General features: G+C 36.8%; 1 protein-coding gene and 1 long non-coding RNA gene across 19 annotated transcripts in view; one reads left to right on the forward strand and one right to left on the reverse strand.

Moving 5' to 3' along the window:
• The window catches only part of LOC119531855, a 132,209-nt gene extending 129,604 nt beyond the window's left edge, over nt 1-2,605 (forward strand). For all 5 annotated transcript variants that reach the window (XR_005216424.1, XR_005216425.1, XR_005216428.1 and 2 more), the window contains one exon: nt 1,826-2,605. This is a non-coding gene — a long non-coding RNA (uncharacterized LOC119531855). The remainder of the gene's footprint in view (nt 1-1,825) is intronic.
• The window catches only part of IQCH (IQ motif containing H), a 301,965-nt gene that overhangs the window by 109,817 nt on the left and 175,577 nt on the right, over nt 1-16,571 (reverse strand). For 12 of the 14 annotated variants that reach the window (XR_005216422.1, XM_037833589.1, XM_037833587.1 and 9 more), the window contains 2 exons: nt 6,632-6,711; nt 4,964-5,002 (listed from right to left, as the gene is read on the reverse strand). The exons of the other annotated variants lie outside the window; for them this stretch is intronic. Coding sequence is in view for 11 of the 12 variants with exons in the window: in XM_037833589.1 (XP_037689517.1) it covers nt 4,964-5,002; nt 6,632-6,711 (119 nt within the window). In the remaining variant the exon portion in view is untranslated. The remainder of the gene's footprint in view (nt 1-4,963; nt 5,003-6,631; nt 6,712-16,571) is intronic. 14 annotated transcript variants of the gene reach the window in all.

Consider the following 16,571-nt stretch of genomic DNA (forward strand, 5'->3'; position numbering starts at 1 on the left):
TTACACCAGGGATGGGTCTGTGTTGAGACATCCACATTCTCATCTAGTCCTTCTTGGGACCAGGGACATAACTTTGTGAAATGCCTGCATTCACTAACTGGCCCACACAGAGCCCAAACCTTGGCCCTAGCTTAATTATTAGCATCTTGCTCTAACTGAGTCAACTAGCTGGGAAATGCTGTTCTTCATTTGCAAAGTGTAATCACTAATTAGGCAACTTTGAGAGTTTCTGGAGCAGTTATTTAGGGAAAAATCTAAATCCAAAACAAAACAAAACAATGGGAAGGCAGATGATTACATGTCAGTAAATCATAGATGTGACACAAAAAAGACCCCAGTATTGCATTCTAAAATTTAGAAATAACTGCCACAAAGAAAAAGTACGGGGTGGGGGGGGAGAAATGTATCTCTAAGCTGAATGTCTTTATAAACGATACGGTTTTTTTTCCTTCACTCATGTGGATGTAGGCTTAAATTGCTGAGGATCCCTAAATTAGATATAAGCAAGAATACCTGGTGGTAAATGGTCAAATAGATTCTAATCTCCTGGTTAGGATGATCCAACATGGATGTCATCGTTAGAGAATGATAAGCATAGACTAAATTTACTTTTGAATCTAAGAATTGATCTTCATTTTCTCAAACATCCAAATATAGCCATTGGTAATTAGCCCAGGAAATTGCATTGTGTGAAAAAGAGTAAGTTCTTCCTGCACAATATGACAATTAGTGAGACTTAGATTCAGAATATGAATAAAGACTTCCAAGCTGGAGTCTTTATTATTCCCTGAAAGCAAGGAATGCCATTTGTCTGACTCTGATTTTAATATTTTTTGAGGGTCCATGATGTGTTGAGGTTTGTACAGATTAGACATCAGGCCCTCAGCTGGCTAGAATTGTTCAGAAGAGCTATATGATATTCAGAGTGAACAGCTAACCTAATCAGGTTCAGGGATTCAGCATAATCAAGCCTGAATTTTAGAGCATGAGGGATCTCGCAGGTTGTTTGGCCTTGCATTTTTTTCAGTAGGTTGCTATAGGCCCAGAAAAGAAAGCCTTGGCCCTCAAGTCTGACTAACCTGGGTTCAAGCCCAAGCTCTGTCACTATCTGCTAGTACTTTTGAGCAAGTTCCTATTCTTTTTTAATCTAAATTTCCTCATGTGTAAAATGAGAGGTACCTGCAGGGTTGCTGTGAAGATTAGAGAGATAACATTTGTAAAGAGCCTTTCTCAGTGCCTGCCTCCCAGTTGGTGTGATTATTACCACAGATGAGGAAACTGAAGCTCAAAGCAGTGACTTGCCCAAGGTCACACAACTAGTTGATGGATCTTCTTAACTTCTACAAAAGTATTCTTGTCACTATAAGACAAAACCTTGCTCCCAAACATCCCAAATCCATATGGAACTAAAGGGAAAGAGAAAAAGTATACTGGATGAAGTCTGTCTTTGTTATCTGGTCCCTCTCTTTTCCCTTTTGATGTTTTCCATACCCTGCCCTGTGTCACCGCGGCCCCACCAATCTCACAGCCCTAACTACGCAGAACTCCCCATGTAGTCCCTTATTAAGCTGTTCTCTCTTTGCTCAGCCTTCCTTATACAGCCTCTTACAATAGAGACCTCTTGGCCTTGACCTATTATTCTTTCATATTTGATAGGCTGGAAAAGATGGTAAATCAAATGAAGTTCCATGAAGGAAAACGAATCTAAAAAAGAAGAAGAAAAAAAAACAGCCTTGAATTACTTCTTGTATCTCATGTATCTCCAGGTTGCAGAGCTCTAATTCTTGTCAAAATAAGACCCACAAATTTTCTTTAACCCTTTCAGGGCAAGACAAGAAAGGAGCCTGGATTGTGCCAGAAGCACAAAGCTGACCAGGGAGGCATCTTGCACTCTTCAAGAAGTAGGCTCATTCCCCCGTAAGATGTGACAAGTTAAAACCAAAACTGCTGCTGGATATCACCTAATGCTTTTCAAAGTTTGTATTTTTAAGGCTGGAACACTTTATTTAAACACAATGTAACTTGATGGTAAAAAGGTAAAATTGACAACAGAGCTTCTCTGCATGTGAAGGGCCTAGAGCCCCACCTGCTGGGAACTCCCACTTCTCTCCTTTCCCTGGGTGGGTTCAGGGGGCTGGGATGAGCGTTGTGGGGGATATGGAAGCTCCTTACAAACACTCATCTGGTTCAATCTCCTCCTTATACAGATGGGGGGAAATGAGACAGCAGCAGTGATATGCTCAATGCCGTATATGGTACTTGATTCAAATATTTCAGCTGACTCACCTGTAAAATAATCACAGTTTTCTAAGAAGAGAATCAAGAGTTTATGGTGGGAAAATTTTAAAGAAAGTAACATTACAAAATTACTAAGAGAAATGAGACCCCAAATTTGAGATTAAAATGTTATCACCCAAACCTATTCTTTCTATACCAAAGAAAAATTTATAATAGAGGTATAGTCTATAATAGAGGTATGGTTTAGGAAATAGGATTTTTTTTTCTTTAATATGGAAAGTTTTTTTTTTTCTTTTTTTAATTTGGAAAAAATGTGAAAATACAAAAAGCATAGAAAATAATATAAAAAACTACCATGGACATAATGTCAAGCTTTTTTTGTCTTCTTTGCTTCAGACTTTTTTTTTTTTTTAAGAAAAGGGACTATACCTTTGATACAATTGAAGTCCTCTCTGCGTTTCTTCTCAGCCCCATTCCTCTTCCTCCCCCTTCCCAGAATCAAACACCCTCATGAATTTAGTCTGTACCCTTACAGTACAATAAATATATTTGCTTATTTGCTTGTTTACCCATGAAAATAGTTTTTTTAACTGTCAAAATATTAATTAAGTGGATCTTAACATAGCTGTTATTATGTCTGCCTTGTGATAATAAGATTTATTTGCCGAGGGAGGCAATTTTAGCAATTTCAAACCTTTGACTAGATTCCTGAAGATAAAAGCCTCATTTCCTGAAATAACTATTACAAACTCCACTTTGGTTTAATATTTTACTCTTGGTCCTTATGCAGAGCCTGACTGATTTGAACTTAACTTCTGGAGTTCTGGTTATTTGGTTCACTGACCTAGAAGTGTGTTAGAGCCAATAAAAACTTATGTGACAGAGACAAGCAGAGGTGACAACTGACATCTTGATATTGAAGGAAACAAACAAAAAGATACAGAAATTGGATAAAGGAATACATAAGAGTGGTTAAAGAAAACATTAAATTACACTAGGAAGGCAGACATGTAATATATTTTTAAAAGATTTCTATCAAAGGTGATTGAGATTTTAAAAATTTTCTAATTTTCTAATGCTTTTGGGCGCTGGTAGCCACGTGGTTTAGTTTTGTATTCTGGCTGAGTCATTTACCAGCTGGATGACCTTAACCTCTCTGAATCCAGTTCCTCCAGTAAAATGGGGATACTAATAATACACACTACATAGAGATGTGAAAATGAAATGAGAAAATAAACTTAAAGCATTAGGAACTGAGCACAGAGTAAGCACTCAATACATGTTAGCATGAAGTAGTAGTAGTAGGAGGAGGGACGAGGAAGAGGAGGAGGAGAAGGCAGCGGAAGAGGAAGAGGAGAACTCGCCCATGTAGAAGAGTTCCCGGCCTGGTAGGTGGGAAAGGGCCCAAACTCTGGAGTCCTACTCCTTCAGCCAGATCCTCTGCACTCCTTTCCCAGCTGGTCCTGCGGGGCAACAACAGAACAGAGGTCCTGGGGCTGCTGTGAGGATTCAGTGGAATGGAAGGTGCTTAGTGCCATGCACACAATGTATGCTCTGTCAATATTAGCTGTCATAAATATTCCAGATAAATAATGCCTAAGTGTTCTTAAAGCACACCCTATTTTTAAAGTGCAGAAGCAAGCTCACAATTCCCTCACAGTAAGCAAGTCAAGGGAAGCGAGAGGAGGGATCTAGTTTCATTGCTTAGCTCATTGAGGAGCAATAGAAGGACTGTGTGTAATCATTGCTGTACATATAGGCCTGGCAGCAACAACTCTGCAGGAATATAAGGGGATGCAAAAGGTGGACTATTTTTCCTTGAAAAGGGGTGGTTAAGCACCCTCTGAAATTCTTACTGATAAGAAGATCACCGAGAAAGGGAGGCCTAAAGGATGCTCTGAAAAATTGACAAATGAGTTATGATAATAAGTGCTTTATAGTTCTCACAGCACTTTCACACAGATTAACTCATAAATTCTGGCAGCAACCCTCTGAGAAGAAAGACATTATCCCCATTTGTCAGAGGAGGAAACTAAGGTGCAGAGAATTTAAGTGACTTTCTCATAGTACTAGTTGGAGGAGAATTCAGTGCATTACTGCTTCAAGTTCAGGGCTTTTATTACCCATACATGGACCTATGGAATATTCCTTGCTGGCATACATGTGCCATATTGTGGGGATCATTTCATTTTTTCCAACCTTTTCTGCTGCCTTATTTGTTATAATCAGCTTAACTCCAAATCCCATATCCTTACCTACTATATCACACATTCGGTGTATGTGTGTGTGTACACATGTGTATGCATGCAGATATGTGCATGCGTGTGCAGACATGTACTCACATACTGAAACATACACTGGGGGCCAAGAGAATTTATATTTCACATTTTATTTCTTTTTAAATGTACTTTTAAAGATGGAAATCTTGGATGGGGGGGTGTTGAAGGCTGATGTTATTCAGCCAAATTTTGAGGATATTAAATCACCTTTTTGGACTGAAGCCTGAAAATTGGTCTCAATAGAGAGTAAAAAAAGTTTTTTCACTTTAAATGGACCATGTTTTTTCTGAAAACATGATATAATTTCTTTTATAAAGGAAGAGCAAAAGAACTTCTGTTGCAGTCTCCAGCTGCCAAACCCACCTCCCATACTTTGGCCCTGCAGCAAAAGAAAGGGACATCAGGTGACAGACCCCAAATTTCAACTAGTCACACACATTACAGACCTTCCTATCAGGATGTCCTCTTGACCTTTTGCCTTTCCCCTACAATGAAGAACGAGACACAGTTTAAATCAAAATGACTCTCACGGGCAAATTTACAAAACAAATAGAAGGGGCAGAGTCTTCTCTTGCTCCCCACCCCCCACCCCCCACTGGGCAAGCCTATTCCCTCTTTCCATGCAGAGAAGAGCTGATAATTAGAAAGACCGTTTCCACACCCAGACAGTGATGTTCTGCTTGTCATGAGTCCTGTTTGTTTTGAATAAGGAGTTTGACAAAATATTTAAAAAAAACAAATATAATAGGATGCCAAGTCCCACTTCTAGGGGACATTCAGAGAAGGATTAACAAGAAAGAGCTTCTTCGTGTTGCACCACACTGCCTGATGGGGGAGATGACCAAGGTCTGTACTGGTTGGATCACATGGGTAGGCATTATGCAGCCCTTCTTCTTAGTCTTTTAACTTCTACGCCTAGTACACTTTTCAAAAAGTATATGAATAATTACATTCACTATTGAAGAATCAATTCAGAAATGTTGTTTCAAAATCTGGGACCACAAGAGAGGGTCTTTAAATATCACTGTTTCTAGTAGTAGGGGAAAGCTTTGTGAACACAACAGACAGGAAATTAAGGCCAGGGCTAATTAGCACTCATGAAATAGGTCATTATTTAAAAAAAATTTTTATTTTGAGGTAGCCTGCTTACTGGCTATAACTTAGTCATAATATTTCTGTCACCTGTAGATCTGTTATCTATAAACTGTAGGACCTGAGAGCATGGAACAGTGAGAATCAAAACAGGTGCCTCCGCCTGTTCCCATTATGCACATTAGCCCATGGCCTTCTCACAGCCTGTTAAACAGCTGAATTTGAAACAATAATGGTGCCGGCCAAACATGCCTGAAGGGGTGTCTGTCTTGGGATTTGGCCATTTACATTGATTTTTTTTTTTTACGCACATTTTTTTTTTGTGAAACACAAATATTTGCCATGGCAACTTAGAGGGGGTCAAAAGACGTGCTGCTACGTAAAGCCTGGAAAATCTCTTTAAGGGAAACAGCCTACCAGTGCTGAAAAAACAGCGAAAACGTCTTGAGGAAGATTGGGGCATTAAAAGATCAAGGTCTGCAAGAACAGCTAACAGTCTACTATGTAGACACAGTAGTGTTAATTTCTTCTGTGCCACTTTACAATATTTCTTTCTTTCTTTCTTTTATGGGAGTAGCTATAAACATGATGAAACATAGGGTAGCCCAGAAAAAGACACTGCCAGTTGTCTCCATTCTATGGTGAAAAAGTTTCAATTATTACAAGTCTGTCTGTGACCTAAGCAAGAACAAACTACACAAGTCCAGTAGCTTTAAACAAGGGGAATCTCCATGAGGATAAATTATGTTGTGCTGAGAGGTCCTAATGTTAGATAATTCAGAACTCCTTTCCTTTTCCTCATTAAGGTATTATGTTCAAAATCTGAGGTCTTGCCTTTTTATCCTAGGCTTAAAGACCAATGAAATACTATAAAACCTCACAATGCATTCCAATGGCAGCTGAAATAGTATTTATTTCTATGTGAATAGTACAACTCTATAACATAGGGGTATTACCAAAAATCTCACTGACAATATTGTAAATAAGAACAATTTTCTTTCATTCCTTAGAAATATGAATACCTTTGGTCTTTGTTTCTTGACAGGGTCCTTCTTTACTTTTGCTGCAATCGATGGTGGTTTCTGAGATGTAACAAAAGGTGCTGTGGATGGAGGTGGTGCAACATTACCTCTTCTAGCAGGAGAGGCTGAGTCAGTGGGTAGATGCTATTGGGTTTGCACCTTGAGAGTCAGATGGTTCTGTCAACCACTGACAACTCATTATTAGTCTTTCCTGTATCAATTCAATGAAACATCTGTGATCCACTGATTTCAAAAGGAAAGGGTTTCTAGGTCAAGAGCATGGGTGGGCAACAGTTCCATTAGAATATAAGGTCAGCCCACCTTAAGCAAACTGCCTACCTGAGAAGGCAAATTTTTAAAGCAGGCAAATTACAAAATATTTTCTTACAAATATTTTCCTATAAGATTTCTTTAAATAGCCAGATTCCCAAGTTCATTTCAAAGGTATAATATAGCTATATATGATGAATTAATATAATGTGTAGTGATTAAAAGACAATTCTAAAGAACTTAAATAACTTGGGGAAATAACACAAGTGAAAAACACTGTAAAGATTGTTTTTGAAATTAACTAAATCTATAAACAGCAACTTCTGGAGGACATATCTAGTCCACAGAGGGGTAGACCCAATGCTAGACAACACTTGGGAGGCAGCAACAGCTAAAGACTGACATTGTAAGGGGAGAATTATTACACTACACTTTCTAAGAGTACAAACACTTTATTTAAATAGTCAACTGAATAAAAGAAGTGAGCCTTCTTTAAACTCACCCTCTTTTTGCCCCCTTTTCTGTCAGTTCTATATTAACAATCTAGGAGAAGTGACAGATGTTGATCAAATACAGCACTCTAGTAAAGGATACCTGTATACCATTTAGAATCTTACTTTCAGGGCTCAGTCCCTCTCAAAGTGCCTCAAGTAGGCTGCAGGAATATTTTTGGTCACCTCTTAAAAAGTATCAGGAATACCATAGTCTTACCACTGAAATACATCCACCGTAAGGATTTGGTTGTTGCATCTGACCAACCCAGTTTTACCTTCTGGCTTTCAGCAAGGTTCCCTGACTGTGAGACTGCATGTGGCTTGTCATCTACCACCCTCCCCAACCCTGACCAGTTTGCTATAGTGGACAAAGACCAACTTTTTTTTTTTTAATTAAATTCAGTTTTATTGAAATATATTCACATACCATACAATTATCCATGGTGTACAATCAACTGTACACAGTACCATCATATAGTTATGCATTCATCAGCTCAATCTATTTTTGAACATTTTCCTTACACCAGAAAGAATCAGAATAAGAATAAAAAATAAAAGTAAAAAAGAACACCCAAATCATGAAGAACCACTTTAAAGCCTAGACATTTTTGCCGTGATTTCTACACTCTTCAATGCTAATATACACTAGGGACTTTGCTCTCTCATTTGTGAGGGCTGGTCCACATCCCGCCTCCAGGATGCTTTGAATCCATAGATTCATGAATAAAACTTATTTCTATTGTCTGAAGACTCCATTTGTTTTTTGTTTAACTTTCAGATTCCTACAGACAAGTGAGATTTATGGTTAAATTCCCATGTTGAAACAAAATAGGAGAGGACAATTTTCAAGCAGGAATAACCTCTAAAGGAGTTTTTTTTTGGTAAAATTTTAATAATTAATTTAATTAAATTTAGTAAGATAAAGATAACAAAGATATGTAATTTCACATGTATAATCCACAGTTAATGGTACCTCTAAGAATTTTTTCAAAAGTTAATAAAGTAAGATAACTGGACAATATTTTCTTAGTTCCTTGCAGAAATGCTATCACTAAATTATATCTACACGCAGCCTTGAATTTTATGGTAGGCATGCATTTGAAGAATGTGCCTGCATCATTTACAAAACTGTATTCTAAGGCACTGTCTATTTTGCTACCCAATTATCCTTCTGGGAAAATCTCTATGATAAATTTTGCCAGAATTAATGTCAGGGAAAAAAAACTTGTCTTTCTGGTCGAACTTGTTTGCTTCTGTGGTACCACTGATACTTGCTTGCCAAGTAACTATCCCCTTTTTTTCCTTGCTAATAATATCAGTGTGTCTATATGCCCAGTTCCTAAAGTTGCCAGAGTTAGCCAAAAAAAAAAAAGGAAAAGAATTAAGGACACTCATTTAAATTTGAAAATTTCAAACAAATACATTTTTAGTATATGTCTCATTTACTATTTAATCTATTTAATGTGCAACAGAGGAACAGAATTTTCAAAATGGTTTAGATCAAGCGTAACTCATCTTACTAAATATTAGTGTTAAGTATGTCACTAGTCCTAACCGTAACCCTAAGCCTGAATATTCACTTTCCCAGTCTTCCTTATAGCTAACATTGGCCATGTGGCCAGTGAGATGTAAGGGAAGTACACCCATGGGCTTCTGAGAAGAGACTGGAAACACTATTTTATCCTTCTTCTTGCCTATAATGTGTACATAAGGCCCAGATCTGCAGCAGTCACCTTATAAGGGGGCAAGCATGAGGATGAATCAAGCATGCTAAAGAGGGAAGCTGAAAGAGCTCCATGACAACCTTCCATAATAGCACCAGCCCTAGACTCCCTACTTCCAGATTTCTTGTTTAAGCCACCTTAGTTAGGTTTCCTGATATTTGAAGCTATGTGCATGCCTGACTGGTTTTCCTTCTTTCTCTCCTTTCCTTCCTTCCCTCCTTTGTGTTAGGGCCTTAGGTTCAATGTTCAATAATGGTGCCAACAGTGGTCATCCACTATTGTCCCTGCTTTTAATGGAGAAATGAAATGCTTCTAAAGTTTCCCTGCAAAGAATATTGTGTGCTCTGGGGTTTTGGTTGCTAATGATTATCAGGTTTAGAAAATGTTTTCTACTTTGCCCAGATGGTTTTTCCTTATTGTTAATGTTGGATTGTACTGAATGATTTTTAGGGCCTATATTGAGATGATTATGGAGTTTTTCTTTTTTAATGAAAAATTTTTACAGTGAATTATAGCATCAGAGTTTTCTAATGTTGAATCTTCCTTACATTCCTTCTTGATCATGATCAATATTAAAAAATGCTAACAACTTTTATTTAGACTCTTTGCCTCCATGTCCTGAGATTGATTTATATATATATTTTCTTGTCCTGACATTCTCCAGTTTTGGTACCAAAGTCACACAAGCTTCATAAAATCAGTTGGTAAGTTTTCCCTCTTTTCCTGTTCTGTGGAATAGTATAAAATAAGAATTAACTGATCCTTTAAAGTTTGCCTATAAAACTTTGTCTATAACAGGGCTGAAGCCTTTTTTTCCTCTGTGTGTGTATGTGTGCATATATACATGTATATGTTCCGTTCAAATTATTTAATGGTATTGTTTTCTTTAGGTTTTCTATTTTTTCTTGAGTTAATTTTGGTAATTTAGGTTTTTTTCTAGGAAAATTTTCATTTCATGTTTTACAATGTATTGGCAATATCCACACAATGGAATATTATTCAGAGATTAAAAAGAAATAAGCTATTTGACTTCAAAAAGACATGGAGGACCTTTAAATGCATATTGCTAAGAGAAAGAAGTCAGTCTGAAAAGGCTACATCTTGTATGATTCCAATTATATAACATTCTGGAAAAGGCAAAACTATAGAGACAGTAAAAAGATCAGTGGTTACCAAGGGTTCAGGGGTAGGGAGGGAGGGATGAATAGGTGGAACACAGGATTTTTAGGGTGGTGAAAAGATTCTGTACGATACTAACGGTAGATGCATGACACACATTTGTCAAATCCTGTAGAACTGTACAACACCCAGAGTGAAATCTAATGTAAACTATAGACTTTAATTAATAATAACATATCAATATTGGTTCATCGATTAACTCAAACGTATCACAATCATGCAAGATGTTAACAACAGGAGCAACTGTATGTGGTGGGTATTGTTTCAGAGGGTATAAGGGAACTCTCTGTACTATCTGCTTAGTTTTTCTGTAAAACTAAAACTGTTCTAAAAAATAAAGTCTATTAATTAAAAAATGTATTGGCATAAAGATTATTAAAAATTCAACTGTATCTGTGGTTATCTGCCTTTTTTCATTTTAATATTGATTATTTTTTCCCTTCTTTTTCTCTCTTCATCACTATTGCCAAAGGTTTGCCTATTTTATTATTCTTTTTAAGAAACTACATTTTTTATTTGGAGTGATTATTTTACTTATTTTTTGTTTTTTAATGTGTGCTTTTATCTTCATTATTTCTTTCCTTTCACTTTTTCCAGTTCTTTTTCTTTTCTAGCTTCTTGACTAGCTAAGCTTAACTGAGTTTCAGTTATTCTTGTTTTTTATTAAACGTATGTAAACGTATGTTTCCTTCTAAGTACTGCTTTAATAACATACCAAAAATTTTGATATGCAATACTTTAGCTGTCATTTGGTTCAAAGCATTTCAGAATTTCACCTCTGATTTCTGCTTTAACCCATACATTATTCAAAAAGACAGGCTTTCAGTTTCAATACATAGTCTTATTTCTATTGATAATTCTATTATGGTCACAGAATATTGTCTGTACAGGAATTCTTTGGGGTTTTAAACCATAGCATTTTGTAAATATTCTTTGTGTGCTTGAAAAGAAGGTGTATACTGTTTATTGATTGCAGTTATTTGTAGTCCAGTAGATTAAGATTGTCAGTTGTGTCTGAAGGTTCTTCAGTTTGGCTCCTTGATCTATCAGCTTCAGAGAGAAGTATGTTAGAAGTTCCTTCTATGACTGAGGATTTTCTACTTGCTCCTGCTTGAAATTCAAACAGTTTTGTGTTTATATAATTTGAAGTTTTGTTGTTAGGCACATGCCAGATTTATGATTATGATAGCTCCCTGGTAGATTATTATTTATTTTATCAATATGTAGTATATCTCTTTATTCCTAGCAATGCTTTTAACTTGAATTTAATTAGATTGATATCATTATTTCTCACACTACCTATCTTTTGGTTTGGTGTTTGGTATGTCTTTCTCCTTTCTTTATCCTTTCTGTCTGTGCTGCTTTATTTTAGGTGTATTTCTTTTTTTTTTTAAATTCAGTTTTATTGAGATACATTCATATACCACACAACCATCCATGGTGTACAATCAACATGGTGTACCAACTTATAGTCGTGCATTCATCATCCCAATCCATTCTTGAATATTTACCTTACACCAGAAAGAATCAGAATAAGAATAAAAAATAAAAATAAAAAAAGGAACACCCAAATCACCCCCCATCCCACCCTATTTTTCATTTAGGTTTTGTCCCCATTTTTCTACTCCTCCATCCATACACTGGATAAAGGGAGTGTGATCCACAGGGTTTTCACAATCATTGGTGTATTTCTTTTAAATAGCATATGGGTAGATTTAAAATGAAATCTGTGGGTCTCTATATTTTAATATACGAGGTTGATCCATTTACATTTATTGTAATAGCTGACAAGTTTCTATTTCTTTCTCACATTTTATTTGGTTATTTGCCATGTTTTTTACTTTGCTTATTTCTCCATTTCTTCTTTGTGTTATATTGATCAATTTTTTAGTATTACCATGTTTCAGTTTGTTAAAGATGCCAGAATGCAACATACCAGAAATGGGTTGGCTTTTTCAATGGACTTTTATTAGGTAACAAATGTACAGTTCGAAGACCATAAAAATGTCCAAATTAAGGCATCAAGAGGAGGACACCTTCTCTGAGGAAAGGCTGTTGGCATCTGGGGTTCCTTGATCACATGGGAAGGCACATAGCAACATCTGCTGGTCCTTCACTCCTGGTTCTGTATTCTATGGCTATCTCCAAATGTCTCTGGGCAATTTCTCTTTCTTATCCTCATAAAAGACCCCAGTAAAGGGATTAAGACTCATCCTGAAGGGGCTTGGTCACATCTCAGTTGAACCAAAAAGTCCCACCCATAATAGGTCAGCCCACAAGGATGGATTAAAAGAACATGGCCTTTTGTGGGGTATATAACTGCTCCAAACCAGCACATACCATCCCTCCTCTTCCCCTTTGTTAACTTGGAAAGCATATATGCCATTTCTATACTTTTGATGGTTACTGCTACATGCTATTTTTTTTTTTTACCCCTAATTGTTTTGTGTACATTCTTAAATCTATATTTTTCTGGACGAGTCAAAGGTTAGTCAGTATCTCTACCCCTGTCTAAATAAGTTGCAGACATTGGCAGGTTCTAAGTTCCCTTTGAACAATTCCTTCTCCCAACTTCTCTGCTGTTGTTTAGAATTTCACTTTCAGCTCTCTTTATATACAATTTGTATCATACTCATAGTCAATACTAATTATATTAACATGTTTTGTTTCTCCTTGGTGAAGGAATTCTTTCAGCAAGGGTAAATAGGGATGAAACTTCTTAGTTTTTGCGTCTGAAAATAATATTATTTAATCTTCAACCCTGAAAGACAGGTTAAGCTAGAACTAAATTCTAGGATTATAGTTATTTTCTCTCCTATATTACACACAAGTGTTTTTTTTTCTGCAAATTTTACTGAGATATATTCACAACCATATAATCCACCCACGAGTATTTTTTTGACATTTCTTGTTGCTGTTGAGAAGAATGCTGTAAATCTTACTATGTCTTTGTAGGTAAGATGCATTTTCTCTCTGGTAGTCTTTAAGATTTTTCTCTTTATGTTTGATGTTCTGTAGCCTCAATATGCTGTGGTTTGATGTGAATTAATTTTTAAAACCAGCTTTTTATCCAGTAATTTTCTCATCTATGTAAAATTCTAAGCAATTATCTCAGTACATTCACTCTAGCCTTTTGTTCTGGAAATTTTTTAGATGTATGCTGAATTTCTTGATCTATCTTTCATCTCTCTTAACTTATCTAAAGGCATCTCTTTATCTGCCTTTCTGGTTCTTGGTATTCCAATTTATAAATTCTTCTGCATTGTCCAATCTACTATTAAACCTATCAACTGAGAATTCTTATTCAGTGACTATGTTTTTTATTTCTAATATTCCTATATGATTTCCTCTTAATATTTTGGTTCTTGTTTTATAATCTACTGGTCTTGGTTTATAGATGCTAGTCCCTTTTTAAAAATCTCTTTGAGGATCTAAAAATATATATTTTAAGAACTTTTTAGATTGCTCTGTTATCTTAATTTCCTCAGATGTGATTTTGCCCCACTTAAGTCTGTCAATTATCACATGAACTTCCATGTATAATTTTTGTTTGAGAGCATATATTGCTTAGGAATTTATTCTCATATGTCCTGCTCCCCACCAAATTAACTCATTTTGAAGTTGCTTCAGCCTAGCTCTTAAGGATATACATCTTTAACTAGATATTTAACTAGTTCTGATCTCCTCACCAACACATTTAGTTCAATTCCAGAAGCCAAACCTATGTATGGTGCTGGACAGTTTCCAGTGTTTTATGAGGCTTGCTTCTATTTTCTTCTCTAGCCATGTACAAATAACATAATATCAGGTCAACCCCAGGTGGTCAGATAGAACTATTTCAACCCATGTTCATGGGATAAGAGTACACACCAGCCTCTGGCTTCAAGAGAGCCTGATTCTGGTCCCCTCCCATAAGTGGGTGAGCTGAGCCCTACTGTGGAGAAAACATTGAAACCCTTCGTGTACACTAACTGAATCTTGTCTTGTATTCCATGAACCCCCAGGCTTCAGCTCCCACTCTCTGTTCTGGATTTCTTGTCTTTTTCTAGTCCATAGATATTTTCTTTTCTTTTTTTTTTTTTTTTTTTCATTTTTATTGAGATTGTTCAGATACCATACAATTATCCAAAGATCCAAAGTGTACAATCACTTGCCCCTGGGTACCCTCATACAGCTGTGCCTCCATCACACTTAATTTTTGTTCAATTTTTAGAAACTTTTCATTACTCCAGACAAGAAATAAAGTGAAACATGAAAAAAGAAAAAAAAAGAAAAGGAAACTCTAAACCTCCCCTATCCCTAACCAACCCCCCTCAATTGTTGACTCCTAGTATTGATATAGTACGTTTGCTATTGTTTATGAAAAAATGTTGAAATACTACTAACTGTAGTATATAGTTTGTAATAGGTATATAGTTCTTCCCTATATGCCCCTCTATTATTAACTTCTAATTGTATTGTCATACATTTGTTCTGGTTCCTGAGTGATTTCTAGTATTTGTACAGTTGATCGTGAACATCGCCCACCATAGGATTCAGTTTTATACATTCCCCTCTTTTGACCTCCAACTTTCCTTCTGGTGACATATATGACTCTGAGCTTCCCCTTTCCACCTCATTCACACACCATTCGGTGCTGTTAGTTGTTCTCACATCTTGCTAACAACACCCCTGTTCATTTCCAAACATTTAAGTTCATCCTAATTGAACATTCTGCTCATACTAAGCAAGAGCATCTACATTTCTTCCACAAGGCAGGAGGGAGAGTCAAAGAAGGTAGAGAGGCAAAAGAAAGAGGAAACAAAAAAAAAAAATGACAGCTAGGAAGCAGCAAAAGGAAAAATAACCTTAAATCAAAGTAGAATAAAGAATCAGACAATATCACCAATGTCAAGTGTCTAACATGCCTCCCCTATCCCCCCCTCTTATCTGCATTTACCTTGGTATATCACCTTTGTTACATTAAAGGAAGCATAATACAATGATTCTGTTAGTTACAGTCTCTAGTTTATGCTGATTGCATCCCTCCCCCAATGCCTCCCCATTTTTAACACCTTGCAAGGTTGACATTTGCTTGTTCTCCCTCGTAAAAGAACATATTTGTACATTTTATCACAATTGTTGAATACTCTAGATTTCACCAAGTTACACAGTCCCAGTTGTTATCTTTCCTCCTTTCTTGTGGTGTCTCACATGCTCCCCATCTTTCTCTCTCAACCGTATTCATAGTTACCTTTGTTCAGTGTACTTACATTGTTGTGCTACCATCTCTGAAAATTGTGTTCCAAACCACACACTCCTGTCTTCTATCACCCTGTAGTGCTCCCTTTAGGGGTAGGTGTCCCTGTAGGGCAGGTGTCTTGTTCACAAAGTCTCTCATTGTCTGTTTGTCAGAAAATATTTTGAGCTCTCCCTCATATTTTTTTTTTTTTTTTTTTAATCATCATTTTATTGAGATATATTCACATACCACGCAGTCATACAAAACAAATTGTACTTTCAATTGTTTACAGTACCATTACATAGTTGTACATTCATCACCTAAATCAATCCCTGACACCTTCATTAGCACACACACAAAAATAACAAGAATAATAATTAGAGTGAAAAAGAGCAATTGAAGTAAACAAGAACACTAGGTACCTTTGTCTGTTTGTTTGCTTCCCCTACTTTTCTACACATCGATCCATAAACTAGACAAAGTGGAGTTTGGCCCTTATGGCATTCCCAATCCCACTGTCACCCCTCATAAGCTACATTTTTATACAACTGTCTTCGAGATTCATGGGTTCTGGGTTGTAGTTTAATAGTTTCAGGTATCCACCACCAGCTACCCCAATTCTTTAGAACCTAAAAAAGGTTGTCTAAAGTGTGCGTAAGAGTGCCCACCAGAGTGATCTCTCGGCTCGTTTTGGAATCTCTCTGCCACTGAAGCTTATTTCATTTCCTTTCACATCCCCCTTTTGGTCAAGAAGATGTTCTCCATCCCACGATGCCGGGTCTACATTCCTCCCCGGGAGTCATATTCCACGTTGCCAGGGAGATTCACTTCCCTGGGTGTCTGATCCCACGTAGGGGGGAGGGCAGTGATTTCACCTTTCAAGTTGGCTTAGCCAGAGAGAGAGGGCCACATCTGAGCAACAAAGAGGCATTCAGGAGGAGACTCTTAGGCACAAATACAGGGAGGCCTAGCCTCTCCTTTGCAGCAACCGTCTTCCCAAGGGTAAAACTTATGGTAGAGGGCTCAACCCATCAAACCACCAGTCCCCCATG

This window comes from Choloepus didactylus, chromosome 4 (genome assembly GCF_015220235.1).
Source record: "Choloepus didactylus isolate mChoDid1 chromosome 4, mChoDid1.pri, whole genome shotgun sequence".
Taxonomy (NCBI): Eukaryota; Metazoa; Chordata; class Mammalia; order Pilosa; family Megalonychidae; genus Choloepus; species Choloepus didactylus.